Below are 14,624 nucleotides of genomic sequence, written 5' to 3' on the forward strand. Positions count from 1 at the left end.
AAAATTTGGTCCTTCTATAAAATCTTCTCTCTCTGTACATACAATCAATCCGACACAGGTTGGATGTCATAGATTCTAGGCTGTTCTCTCTTTCCCACTCCTTCACATACAAAATCACTGTCAACCTTCTCATCTGTGAATATGGCAGGAAAGCTTATGCATGCGGTTCAGTACTTTGGCTATGGTGGAGGACCTGCTGGTTTGAAGGTTATTTTCTTTTTTTTTTTTTTTTTTTTTCATTTTTACAATTACCATTGAATTTTGTTATCTGGGTTTATCCTAATATATATGAAGTTTCATGATTGCTGATAACTTGTGTTCAAATTTGTACTTTTAGATTAGAAAAAGATTGCAATTTGCAAATAAGATTATAGCATGAGGTCTGGATTCAAGACTCATTTCACCGATGAGAAGTGCTACATCCATAATATTTTCACAACAAATTATAAGTAGTTAGTTGTTATTAGTTCAAATTTGAACTTACCAATGAGGTTACTTTTTTGCCCTAACAATAATAACTAGTAATAAGCTGCCACTTAAAATTTGTTGTAAAATTGTTATGGACCTAGCATTTCTCTTTCACCAATATTTGTAATTCTTTTTCTCTGTTTTTCAAATCATTTTTGGCTCATGTGCTATAGAGTACGAGGTTAAAATCAAAACATAGGAGGAATTAGGATGTGTACAGATGAACTTTTTTTTTTCTTTGGTTGGCTTGTTTATCAAGGGGCTTAGTTTTGTTTTCTGTTTATGTGAGCAACTAAGTGAAACTATTATATTTTTTTAAAACTAAAAAATTTCATTGGAGACTTATTTTGAAGTTGGGTTTTTTGGGGTTTAAATGATATCATTTTTATAAAACAATTTGTAGTTTGGTGAAGGCAATGATGGGCACTATTATATCTATATAGTATATAGCCTTGTCATCATCGCATATAATAATAATAATAATTGATGAACTCTATTATATCTTATGTGTAAAAGTAAAACAGAAGGAAATGATCTGACTTGTGATGGAAATCCAAAGTCAACCTGTCCTCCTCTTCACAAAATTTGAAATTTCAATACTTAAAATAAGAATTTTAAGAAGGGATGGGTGATATTTCTGTAATGACAGGTTGGGGTTTTTATTTTTCCTTTCTTTGGAAATTATTTGGATTCAGTCTGCGATGTAGTAATAGGTAATAGCAAAGTAGCCTACATTTTTTTTTTTTTTTTGTCAGGCTGCAAGGTTCATCATTTTGTTTTTTGTTTTTTGTTTTCCTGATAAATAGTTTGTAGAAAATTAATGAGAAGTGATATATACATGTGATTGTACTTTCTTTGGCAGTTGAACATGGGTATTATGGAATCTGAATAGTTGATACTTGGTTCCTGTCAAATTCATTCACCTAGAGTTATTCAAAATTTTGGAATAATTGGGGGCAAATTTCTAGGGAAAAAATAACTGTTGGAGATTAATATATGAATTGGGTGCATTTATTATAAAAGCATGTAAAAAAAAAAAAAAAAAAGCAGCATATATGGCCATCTGAAAAAAAAAAAAAAAAAAAAAAAAAATTAATGACTGTAGTTTTTTTTAACGAAGCTGAAATTTTATGTTAGGAAAAAGTTTGGGGATATGCATGTAATGACTGGGGGTGAGTTGTATAGATCTCTTCATGGTCCAAAGAGTAAGTTACTGATGCTTTTCTTGCTGCAGAAAGCTCTTTCTGTATGTCAGGACCCTGAGGGATAATACTAGAATGCTGGATATGAGTCATATGACACTGGTTCTGCAAATTTTTTTCATCCCTTTCCTTCTTTCTGTATTCTTTTTTCTAGTTGCTTCATCTTCTTTCTCCTATAAGTCTACTGTATGTGCTCACACATGTATCAAGCATTTGATGATGCATCATTGCATCCCAATCATCAAAAAATAATTGTTTTATTAATACTTTTAATGTGTCATAGTGCAATAGGGCTGTTCCGTATTTTGTCTAACTTGCTATATGAAGGTATTTTTCACTGATATGACAGTTTCTCAGGAACATTTTGTTCAAATCTGGTCTAGATATTTTTTTTCTTTTGTCTTCCTCTTTTTTTATGTAATTATTATCAACCTCAGATATGTGTCGAAATTTAAGTTTCTGTGAGTTAATTTCAACCATCAGCTATTGAAAAGAGTAAGCAGATTTCAATTTACACACTTTAAATTAAAGAATAGAATGATTCTTCAGCCTGGTCTGTGTAACTGATAACAAGTTGAAGATTATGTCAAAGTTCTGTTTTTTCCCCCCTGAACCTCAAGAGAGAAGAACTAAGGACTCTGATGTGGCGCAGTTTGACAAAAAATTGAAGAACTAAGAACTTCAAGTTGACAAAAATTGAATTTGCTATGGTGTAGTTTTGGAACAGCATGGATCCTCATATCTACATGAGTTGGATTTGTGGTTACCAAGAATAGAGTTAGGATTATGGTACTTAGATACAATGCAGGTATCTCAGCTCTACAATAAGTTCTCCTTCCTCATGCCGATGAAGCTTAAGTGGTTGAAATCAAACTTGTGTTGGAATGCATGAAGGGTTAATTTAATTGATGATCCTTGATGTTTAAATAAACTGCCTTCCTTTATTTGGTCTCAGTTCCGAATGTAAATTTGAGTTTGGAAGCTTTGTGAAAGTCCCATCTTGTGATTATAATGCTTGTTAACAACTTTACTTTGTGGCTGCACCTCTTCAGCACTTTGACTTCCTTAGAAGCCCTGGTCCCAGAATGATTAATCATAGCCTTTGTGGAAAATTAGTGACAGCTGATGGTCCCAATCTCTTTCTAGTTGGAAACTTAAAGAAGTTAAAGCTGTGAATGTAGTTTTGTGGTTTTATTTTCTGTGAATATTTCCCTTGCATCTGCTGCTTGCTTTCCAGAGCTGTAGTGTTAGAAGTCATTGAAATTATGTTAGTATTCCTGTATGTGCTTTTAAAGATAATATATAATTTTCACATTTATTGCAGCATGTTGAAGTTCCAGTTCCCATTCCAAAGAAGGATGAGCTCTTGCTGAAACTGGAAGCAACTAGTCTAAATCCAATTGATTGGAAAATTCACAAAGGCGTGCTGCGGCCTTTTTATCCTCACAGGTTCCCTCACATACCTGGTAATTCTTTGTTGAGTGTGGTTCCATTAACAGAACTTTTTTGTGAAGCCCTTTTTACCTAGGGAAGTAGTTTAATACATACACTTCATTGACATTTGTGAAGCTGAGTTAAGCCATACGTTGACTTTTGATTTCCTGTCACTATTTTGAAGTTAATTTTTGACAAATATGCTTGACTAATAGTAAGTGCTAAGCATGACAGAACGTATCATTTAATTTGTAAATGCCCTGTTCAAGTTAAATAAGAAAGAAAAAAGTTATGACAGTAAGTATTTTATGGATGCTCCTTTAGCGGCCATTTGTGTATCAATCACAAGGATGCATATACATGTTTCTTTAATACTGCAGATGCAAGCAGATACCAAGAGGAAATTTGTACTTTTTTCTTTCTTTTTCCAAGGGACAAGGATTGAATGTTGTGCTCTTCCCCTCCCTTTCAAATGCCATGCTTTCAGCACTATGCTATTGATGCAGGACAATCATTGCTACTGCATCAGCTATGATGTGTTTCTCATTACATGTAAAAATGTTTCCTTGATGTGCTATTGCTTTAACTCAAATGACATCTATCCTGGAATAATGGGATGGAGGATAAGGTTGCAGTTTTTAAACCCATGGCCATGGGTGTAACTTGCAATAATTATAAAGTAATTAAAATAAAAAGTAATCCTTACACCACTTTTTCTCCAAGTTTGTTTGAATTGGTGACTGGATTTGTTCAGGCTACTCAATTTGGCATGAAGAGGAACACCTCACTATTGTTGTATGGGTTTTATAGTTCAACTACTTATGTCCATTTAAAAAGGTAGGAGCATGTGACATCTTCTTCAATAAAACACGCAAATAGCCTTAAGATTATGAACTTTGAAAGCGAAAAATTGCATTTATGCCATTCATGTGGTCCTGAAGATTCTATAACCATCCAGACATCACATATAAATGGTATAACTTTCTTAACTAATAAGCAGTTTAGTGATATATCTATTGAGCTGAATTTCATGCTGATGGTTGCGTGTTGCAAAATTTTGGGAAGTCTTCCATCTTTGCCTTTTGCTGATTATATTTTCTGTTGGAAAAGGTACTGATGTGGCAGGAGAGGTCGTAGAGGTTGGACCAGGAGTCAAAAGTTTCAAAGCTGGTGACAAAGTTGTAGCTACAATTAACCATGCCGTGAGAACTCATACTTATTCCTTTGGTTTTATGCTTCCCTTTAATTAATATTCATACCCCCATATCTATCATCATTCTTATCTTAATTATTTAAATTAGAGCCTTGTTTGAGTTTCACTGAAGTTGAACCCACTTTTATTCTTTCTATTTTCAAAGTAATTCTAATTTTAAAAAGTCTAAAATTAAAAAAAGGGAAGGTGAGAGATTAGTCGCAGTGAATTTATTATATCTCTGATCTTCTTCACCCCTGTAACTAGAAAAAAATAAAAAACTAGAATGAAATAAAAAAGTGGTAATGTTAACACATCCAGGAATAAACAAGTTCTCTATTAATAGACCTCCTATACACCTGAACCATAAAGTACTTTCTCCTCTTCTCTATGTGGTGAGATCTTGGGCCAAGGTCAACTAAACCTTATACTGTTCTTTCCATATACAAGGCTTCAAATTCCATTCTTTAGTAAACAAAAAATGTCGACTTTTTCTCTGACAAGAAATATACTTTTCCCCACTCAAAGAAAACCCCAAGAAAGTAACCAATGCAGCAAGTCTCCACCTTGGCTTAAATTCAATCATGTAATTTATTTATTTTTTGTATATAGGTAATAAAATTTTATTGAAATGAGATTACTTTGTGAAAAAAGACAGGAAGTAGCCTAAAGAATTACAATTGAAAAAATATCTACATATGAATCTACTCTATGAAGGATTGAACAGAGCTATTACCTGTGATACCCGATACAAAAGACCACTTATAAAGAGAACCAGTGAAGAATGCTTGCAATTTAGTTGACTTGCACGCCACATCCTCAAAAGTATGTTGGTCCCTTTCCGTCCATATTGTCCACATCAAACATACCGGAACAAGATTCCAGATATTAATTCCCCTACACCGCCACCCACATAATAAATCAAGAACCTTCTCCGATAAAACCCACTGAATCCCAACCATCCTAAACATAAAACTCCACAACTCAAAAGCTGCAAGACAATGACTCAAAAAGTGGTTACAGTGTCCCCACTACTACAGCACGTATAACACCAACCCACCATTGAATAACCTCTCTTGATAAGGTTATCAAAAGTAAGAATTTTCCCCCAAGTTGCTGTCCACACAAAAAATGAAACTCTTTGAGAAGCCTTGATCCTCCATATGGCTATGAAGTTTAGGGAAGAGTGAAGGGGACAGACTTCTAAGTTGGGTAGGGGTTTACATGGTTGTGGTTTATGGAGAGGTATTCAAATGGGTTGGGAGGCTTTTAGCCAAAATGCTCAGTTTGAGATTGGGGTGGGGAATAGAGTGAGATTCTGGCAAGATAGTTGGTGTGGGGATCAACCTCGTTGAGTGACTTTTCCGGTTTTGTTTAAGATTTCCATTAATAGAGAGGCCTCTGTAGAGCTTTCTTGGGCAAGGCAGGGGATGGGGGAGAGGAGTTGGGAATCTTGGGATGTACGTTTTACTAGGAGTTGGGAATCTTGGGATGTACGTTTTACTCAAGATTGGATTTAGTGGTCGACTTCCTTCATATTTTGGAATCCAATGCCCCTTCAACTGAAAATGGGGACCGCATGAGATGGAAATTGAAGAAGAATGGGAAATTTGATGTTTGGAGAGTTAAGGCCCTTCATCGAATTCTTTTTTTGTTTGGATCGCAACTAGGGGTAAGATATGAGAGACAATTTGAGAAGTAGGTGCTTCGCTTTTGTTGAGTGGTGTGTCATGTGTCATTGTTGTGGGGAGAGTGTAGATCATTTACTACATTTTGACAAGGCTCATCAATTGTGATGTTTTGTCTTTAGATCTTTTGGGGTTTCATGGGCCTTAGTACTAGATTTTCCTTTTGATTGGTGGAATTGGATGGAGAAGCACTCATCAGACATTTGGAATTTTGTTCCATTGTGCTTGATGTGGTGTATATGGAGGGAGCATAATAGATGGACATTTGAGGATGTGGATAGTTTGGGAGACCAGCTGCTTGGTTCTTTTAGTGGTTCTCTATTTGATTGGTCTTAAGCTTGGGGACTCACATCTAATGATTCCCTCCCTCTGTTCATTAGTTCTCTTCTCTTTTGTAATTAATTTTTGTTCTTTTCTTTTTCTTCCCTGTACTTTTTGACTTCTTTGTGCTCCATTTGCATAAAGTAGTTTTTTTCTTCAATATAGATTTTTCTTACTTATCAAAAATAAAAAATAAAAAATAAAAAGAATTTACATGATTTGATAAACTTTTTACATCTATGGCAAGGGAGATCAAGTACACTATACACAATAAAGATCAAAACACTTAACCTCTATTACTAGTCAAATTAGTATTCCTAATAGGAGTCCTAATACTTTAGTACAAGTATGTGTCTTTGTGTTTATTTGTGCTCAATGTTTTCCAAGGAGATGAGAGTTGATTAATACAATTTTTGTGTATTTTGAGCATAAAGCTTAAATCCTACCAAAATCCTTCGTCACATTACATACTCATCAAACCACCACAAATAAACTCCACTCTACAAAGATCTCTTCCCATCATAAATTTTCTTTCTTTGCTTTCTGTTTCTCCACAAAATGATTGTTGACTGGTGACCGATAGTTGAATGGCATTAACTTCTTTTTTAAAATGTATGAGAACTTCACTCATATTAGTTGCATGTCGCAGAGCATACCATACAACAATCTTCATTGTTAATCAAACTTCTACGGGCAATTGACCCCACCCGACAGAACCAATTACTGGGTAATCTAGGGGCTTTTCACCCCTGATGGGCTAAGCAGTTTATCTTCATGCCTAGGAGGTAACTGGCATTAACTAACTATTGACCTTTTCCTTGAATGACCTTTTTTCTCAAACCAGTTGCTTTCCCCCTTAATTTTTGTATAGATTCCAAATTTGGGGTTTGTTTTCCCACTTAATGTGCTTCCTTAGACTCACCCAATGAGCACCCTTAACCTCAAAAGAATACCAATGACAGTAAATCTCCCTATATTTTGCTCCCCTTTCCCTCCAAATAAGATCCCTTTCTGTAGCATAATGCCAATACCATTTTCCCAGAAGAGCTCGGTTAAAAATGCCAAGCTTCTTAATGCCTAAACCTCCATATTGAATTGGGGGAACAAATCGTATCCCTCCTAATTAAGTGATTCTTTACCTCCTCTGCTATACCACCTCATAGAAAATCCTTTCACCATATCTCTAACCTTTTAACTACACAAACTAGTTTGGGAAAATTGTATAAAGTATGTGGGTAAACCCAAAAAGTGCTTTTAACACATGTGACCCTTCTTCATTTGGATAAATAAATTTTGTTACATCTTGCTAATCTCCTTTCCATGCTTTCAACAATAACATCTCAATTTTAGCTATCCTTAGAGGGCAAGCCAAGTGGGAAACCCAAATAGGTTGTAGGAACCGGGAAGGGCACCCATCTTACAACCTGAAATCCAAAGCAAGCTTATTCTACACAAGTTGATCTTCAAACTTGAAAATGCCTAAGTAAAGTAGAAGACATTGTAATGAAAGAAGCTCCATCAGGTCCACCTAACAACGAATTAGTGTACCATCCTTAAACAGAAGATAAGAAATTAGTATCCCTTCATTACTCTCATCCCAACTTGAAAACCTGATACCATACCTCCCAAAATTACTTATTAGTCATATAACTAAAAGCCTCCGTCACCATAACAAGTACAAAAAAGCTATCAGGGATCCCCCTGACGTAACCCACAAGAACTACTGAAAAAAGCCAGTTAAAACTCCATCTACCAAAATAGAGAATCTAACTGTGGAAATACAATAGGCAACCCATGTCCTCCAAAATCCATCTGCTCCCTCAAATATAACATGAAATTCCAATTTACATGGTTGTGAGCCTTTTTGAAATATAAGTTATACAACATTTCTGAATCTGTGATTTCAACCTGCTATCAAAACACTCTTTAGAGATGAGAATTGAATTGAAGACAAATTGTGTTAAGGCTTCAGTACAATACATTACTGCATTATTCTTTGTGAAGTGAATACTGGTACAGAGTTAGTTATAGTTGGTTAAGACGTGTATTAGAAGCTTGAACTTGGTTAGTTGAGTGAATAAGCTGTAATGTGTTGTACTCTGTTAGTAGTTTGATAGAGCATAAGACTAAACTGATTGTATTGTGAAATTCATTGAAGAATAATACAGTGATTAGTTCTCTTTGAGATACTATTGGAGATTGATTCCCTCGAAGAATCATTGGAGGCCTAGTTCCCTCAAAGAACTACTAGAGTGAGAGGAAAGAGAGATTTAGGATCAATTTGATTCCTATCATTACTGCAGGGAATACTGGTACAGAGTTAGTTATGGTTGGTTAAGACATGTATTAGAAGCTTGTACTTGGTTAGTTGAGTGAATAAGCTGTAATGTATTGTAGTGGAGCCTTAACACAGTGCTACCTAACGTAGAAACAGTGCGAGGGATCAACACCATAATAAATTGGTGGCATGGCAAATTTTGAAACAGATAGAATTGGCTACTACTGGTCAACAAAGGTTTTTTTTTTTTTTTGGAAATATAATTGCTTCATATATTAAAATAATATATTAATCGTAATCACGTGAAATAGTCCAGGTGCAACTTATTGTAATTAGTAAGCATGGATGCAAATCATCAGCCATCACTTTCTTATATTGATCAATTAAATTAATTAATTGCCATAGTCAAACAAGCCTGTGTTGCCTTTCATTTGATATCCAAGCACAGCAATAAAGGTTTGGGAGTAACCAGATTATCATTTTTTCCTTCACTTGTTATTTTGACAAATGCATTTATTTTTAAAGAAAATCAAGTTTCAAAACTCCCCTTATCCAATATATTTGTTTGTAACTGAGAAGTGAGATATTTAGATTGTGGATTGTTGTGGCACATGGAATGGGAACAAGAAGTGTAGGCCACTAATCTGGGAATGTGGAATGGACTTGTATTTAACTTCAATAGATTGTTTTACTAAAAGTTAGAATTCAAGAAGGTAGTTATTAGTTAATACTCCTTATTGAGCCTTGTATTGGCCAAGAACTTTAATATGTATATATATATATATATATGATTTTTTTTTTATTACTTTCTATATTGCTTTTCAGAAGGATTATAAAAGAGAATAAAAGGTTGAAAATATTGAATTTTCCAGAACTAGTGTGCTGGAATTTTCTGTTCACCAGAGTAGTAGTGAATTCTGTTCTCTGGGCTGTGACATAAGTTGGCCTAGGCTTCCATGAATTTGTTCTTTTTTTTTTTTTTAATTACTTCCAGATTTGGGATACATACAGTGGTGATCTATAGCACATTCCATTCTTGATTAATCTCTTATCATGTTAATTATATATTGACAGGACGGAGGTGGACTAGCTGAGTTTGCTGTGACTAAGGACAGGCTGACAGCTTCTAGGCCAGCTGAAGTTTCAGCAGCTGAAGCTGCAGCCTTACCAGTCGCTGGTCTTACAGCTCACCAGGCTCTCACCCAAGATGCTGGGATCAACCTTGATGGAAGTGGCCCGCAGAGAAACATTCTGATTACCGCTGCCTCAGGTGGTGTGGGTCACTATGCTGTTCAACTGGCAAAGCTTGGAAACGCTCATGTGACTGCTACTTGTGGGGCCCGCAACATTGACTTTGTCAAGAGCTTGGGGGCTGATGAGGTTCTCGACTACAAGACTCCAGATGGGGCAGCTCTGAAGAGCCCATCTGGTAAGAAGTATGATGCCGTGATCCACTGTGCAAGAGACATTCCTTGGTCAACCTTTGAGCCTAATTTGAGTGCAGATGGGAAGGTCATAGATTTAACTCCTGGACCTGGTGCCATTATGACGTTTGCTGTAAAGAAACTTACCTTCTCAAAGAAGCAGCTATTGCCTGTATTGTTAAGTGCCAAGGGTGAGAACCTGGATTATCTTGTTAAGTTGGTGAAGGAAGGTAAACTTAAGACTGTGATTGACTCGAAGCATTCCCTGAGCAAGGCTGAAGATGCTTGGGCTAAGAGTATTGACGGCCATGCTACTGGGAAGATTATCGTGGAACCATGAGCCCATAAGTAAGTATAATATGCTTCGAATTCTTGAATTTGTATGTAAAAATTTGTGGTCTTTGGGATTATGGGGAGAGAAGGGTTGCTTTTGGGTGAAGAAGAAGAAGAATAAGAGAGAAAGAAGACTGGTTCGTGGAGGAAAATAAATATGTGGAAAAGAGAATATATTTGATGTTAGAACACAACAAATTATCACAAAATTTTCACAAAGCTGAGATGTCAACCTTTCATACTTTCAAAAGAAAATTAAACTAATTAGTAAAATATTAGAATTGAGCATAGCTAAAGACAAAAAATGTTATGAAAATGTTGTAATATTTTGTTACTTTTTAAATTAGTGATATTTTTCCTTAGAAAAAAAATAGTGGTTAGGAATTTGAAAATTATTATTGGAAATGAAAAATGAAGAATACAGAAAGATTAAAAAATAATAATAAAGGAGCATTAAAGAAAAAAAATAATATGCCATAAAAAAGATAAAATAATAATAAATAAATAATATTCAAATGAGACTAGCTCTCTTTTATTTTTATTTTTGTAAAACTTAATTGTAGGGACACGATTTTTAACGACCCAATGCTGACGTTGGACTCGTGTGTAAAGGGCCCGAACAATATGATTTGTAGAGAGTGGGTTTAGAAAGGCCTGCCTTTGGGCGCTGGGTTTCGGTCTGGTCCCGGCTTCGTGAGCGATCATACAAAGATGAGTTTGGACTGTATAGCTGAGCCTTGCATCAGTGTAGTTTGGAAGGTTTGACTCCTCGGAATTAGTCCGATGAGCATCACATTCTCACCATTCCTCCTTTTTCTTCCTTCTTTTCCCGGGGGCCCCCATTTTCCTCCTCCTTTTTTCCCTTTTATACTAGTATTCGATTTCTCTTCTTCATCTACGTGTCAGTTTCTCCTTGTTTGGGGCAGTTACTCGTCCTATCAATTTTCACGTCAGAGTGGTTGGGAAAAGCTGGATAGCATGGTATGGGGTATGGGCTTGTCAGGTGCTGGGCTCCACGTTATGGTGTTGGCAGCTTTCTAGTTTGTACTGCTCTTGTACTGAGTTTGTCCTTTTCGTCAGGCGTTTTGTGAGGCGTTGAGCGTGAGGTTGTCCTCGGCTATAATATTGGGTCATCAAGGGGTTCTCCTCATACCTCCTCGGCAGTAGGGCTCCTCGGCTTGGGTTTTGGGCCATTAATGTGAAGTGGGCCGGGATTCCAAATTTCAAGCCCCACAATAGCCCCTCGAAATCTTGCTTCCCGACTTTTTAGTTGGGAAGGAGGGTTTTGGTGATGCTGAGCCCACCTCGTGATTTGTTCAAGTTCCGTGCCTTATTGCTGCTTGTGTCCTTCCATTTGCATGGGAGATGTGCCGAATTAAGAGGCACTACTTTATTCTTCATCCGCACAGTGCCCTTTGTCATTTCAGTCTTCGAGGCGCGCCTTCACAAGGACCTTTAAATCCTGTGGTGGTGGATAGCGTTCGAAATTGTGCCAGAGCTGCCTTGTCTGCAGCGTGTCTTGGGAATCTGCTCAAATTAAATTAAATGACACCTCCTTACCCTTTATATAAGTAGGGCAGGTGGTTGTTCTCCTGGCACATAAACCCTTCTGCTCTCTTCAGAATCATAACCCTTTGACCCTAACCAGTTCCCACCTCCAGTGTCATCTTCCCTTAGTGCCATATGTTTGAGGCTTGGGTGGAGGTAGAGGAACTTCACCCGCCACAGAGGCACCGGACCATTCCAAAACTTAAAGTGATGTGGTCTGGGCAGGGGAGGCACAGATTCAAGGTGTCCTCCCACTTGGATATGGGGGGAACGGTACCCTCCCCTCTTTCAGTCAAAATCCGAAGCAGGTTCTGGTCACACCAGATTTTTGGTGTGTCAGAAGAAAGATTTTCTGCCATCAGCGCCGTCTGCGATACCGCAGGCGTGGTTCCGTGGAGGCCCATCAACTTCCGGCTCTCTGCACCTTTTCTTCAACGATGCTGGCCTCAAGTTGGGTTCCCTGCACCTTTTTTTCAGCTCCGCTAGCCCGGAGTCGGGCTCTCTACGCCTTTTCTTCAACGGTGCAGGCCCCGAGTTGGGTTCTTTGGCTGCCTGAGTTATAGGCATGTAAAAGTGTTGAGGAATAGTTTTCCTTGAACAACGTCTTGAAACAGCAGCCAACCTCTCCTCTGTATTACTTCCTCGGCTCTCTTTATTCTCTTGTATCTTTCTTTTCGCTTATGTAGTTAGCTTTAATATAAGTTTATTCCAGTTTTTCATTGTACGCTGTACTATTTCTTTGTCTTAATAAAAGAGGAATTTATTTACTTGTTCTGAATATTTTTCTTTTTTTTGCAACAACTACTTTGTGAATGGGTGTGCTCCATGTGTTTTTCTTCAATGATACTTAGAGCAGGAAACCTTGAAACATAATCCGACTAATTCTAATTTACCTACATTACCAGGCATAATAATGATAATTCACATTAAATTAAACTTAGGAAACTAACCGAGATAACAGCTGAATATTCCATAATACGTGCGAGGAGACCGTCCGAGAACGATAAACTCTAAATAATTCATCCAAGGGGGAAACCGAGCAGTAAGGGACTCCGATTGTGCCTTTGGTAACATATTGCTCTATATTGCATCAATCCTTTGGGTATTGAGGATCCGCAAGCAGACTTGGGAATCCAAGCAGTTTAGGGATTAACCCATTTGTTAATGGAGAGTTCTCCTCGGATAGATTCTAAGGTCCATGTAACGTAGTTTTTCTTTTGAGTACTTGGTTTCCCCATAGGCTTGAGTCTGAGGACCATGCAAGGCCTTGGTTCTGTCCAAAACTTGTAGTTTTTCTTTGTGTACTTGGTTTCCCCATAGGCTTGAGTCCGAAGACCATGCAAGGCCTTGGTTCTGTCCAAAACTTATAGTTTTTCTTTATGTACTTGGTTTCCCCATAGGCTTGAGTCCGAGGACCATGCAAGGCCTTGGTTCTGTCCAAAACTTGTACTTTTTCTTTGTGTACTTGGTTTCCCCATAGGCTTGAGTCCGAGGACTATGCAAGGCCTTGGTTCTGTCCAAAACTTGTACTTTTTTCTCTGTATTTATTTGTTTTTCGAAGGTCAGCCCCTAGACCATGGCAGGGAGAATTGGCTTGAGGTCGGAAGCCCCTAGAGCTGCCCGCGCCGTTGGCACTGCAGGGCGTAGCCCCTAGCAGAAGTTTATGTCGGAGCCACAACTGCATGTTGCCGGAGATGGAGGAAACCCCGCGAATCTCTGCTTGCTAGAAAGTTGACTCAAACGCCACCTGCGCCAACGCGTAAGCCTTCCCACAGACGGCACCAATTGTAGGGACACGATTTTTAACGACTCAAGGCTAATGTTGGGCTCGTGTGTAAAGGGCCCGAACAATATGATTTGTAGAGAGTGGGTTTGGAAAGGCCTGCCTTTGGGCGCTGGGTTTCGGTCTGGTCCCGGTTTCGTGAGCGATCATACAAAGATGAGTTTGGACTGTATAGCTGAACCTTGCATCAGTGTAGTTTGGAAGGTTTGACTCCTCGGAATTAGTCCGAGGAGCATCACATTCTCACCATTCCTCCTTTTTCTTCCTTCTTTTCCCGGGGGCCCCCTTTTTTCTCTTCCTTTTTTCCCTTTTATACTAGTATTCGATTTCCCTTCTTCATCTACGTGTCAGTTTCTCCTTGTTTGGGGCAGTTACTCGTCCTATCAATTTTCACGTCAGAGTGGTTGGGAAAAGCTGGATAGCATGGTATGGGGTATGGGCATGTCAGGTGTTGGGCTCCACGTTATGGTGTTGGCAGCTTTCTAGCTTGTACTGCTCTTGTACTGAGTTTGTCCTTTCCGCCAGGCGTTTTGTGAGGCGTTGAGCGTGAGGTTGTCATCGGCTATAATATTGGGCCATCAAGGGGTTCTCCTCATACCTCCTCGGCAGTAGGGCTCCTCGGCTTGGGTTTTGGGCCATTAATGTGAAGTGGGTCGGGATTCCAAATTTCAGGCCCCACATTAATAATTTGCATTCATAATAATTTGGGATTACTACAATTTTACATATTTATTATAAGTAGGATAGATAAATAGATAAGCAATAAAAAAAAAACACCAAAAAGAGTTTTATTTTAGAAAGATGTAAAGTGTAAACGTGTGCTTATTTAATCTATATCTATCCTAAAAGGAAAAAAAAACATTCATTTCAATTTTCTAACCCAAAAAAAAAAAAAAAAAAACTAGATTCCTATAATAATAATATAAAATTAAAAAAAAAAACCCACGTTAATT

At 37.6% G+C, this 14,624-nt stretch overlaps 1 protein-coding gene across 1 annotated transcript; it reads left to right on the forward strand.

The window, feature by feature from the left end:
• The first annotated feature begins 21 nt into the window (after window positions 1-21).
• Window positions 22-10,559, forward strand: LOC126699026 (chloroplast envelope quinone oxidoreductase homolog). The gene is made up of 4 exons (XM_050396573.1): window positions 22-207; window positions 2,995-3,136; window positions 4,215-4,306; window positions 9,658-10,559. The coding sequence occupies exons 1-4, from the start codon at window positions 142-144 to the stop codon at window positions 10,345-10,347; spliced, it is 990 nt and encodes a 329-aa protein (XP_050252530.1). The 5' UTR covers window positions 22-141; the 3' UTR covers window positions 10,348-10,559.
• The last annotated feature ends 4,065 nt before the right edge of the window (window positions 10,560-14,624 follow it).

Source organism: Quercus robur, chromosome 9, assembly GCF_932294415.1.
Source record: "Quercus robur chromosome 9, dhQueRobu3.1, whole genome shotgun sequence".
NCBI lineage: Eukaryota > Viridiplantae > Streptophyta > Magnoliopsida > Fagales > Fagaceae > Quercus > Quercus robur.

Bases quoted from the DNA above. Each gene is read 5' to 3' on its own strand.
- LOC126699026 (XM_050396573.1), top strand. From the start codon at position 142: ATGGCAGGAAAGCTTATGCATGCGGTTCAGTACTTTGGCTATGGTGGA. The intron at 208-2,994 runs GTTATTTTCTTT...CATTTATTGCAG, and splicing joins GAGGACCTGCTGGTTTGAAG to CATGTTGAAGTTCCAGTTCC. The intron at 3,137-4,214 runs GTAATTCTTTGT...CTGTTGGAAAAG, and splicing joins CAGGTTCCCTCACATACCTG to GTACTGATGTGGCAGGAGAG.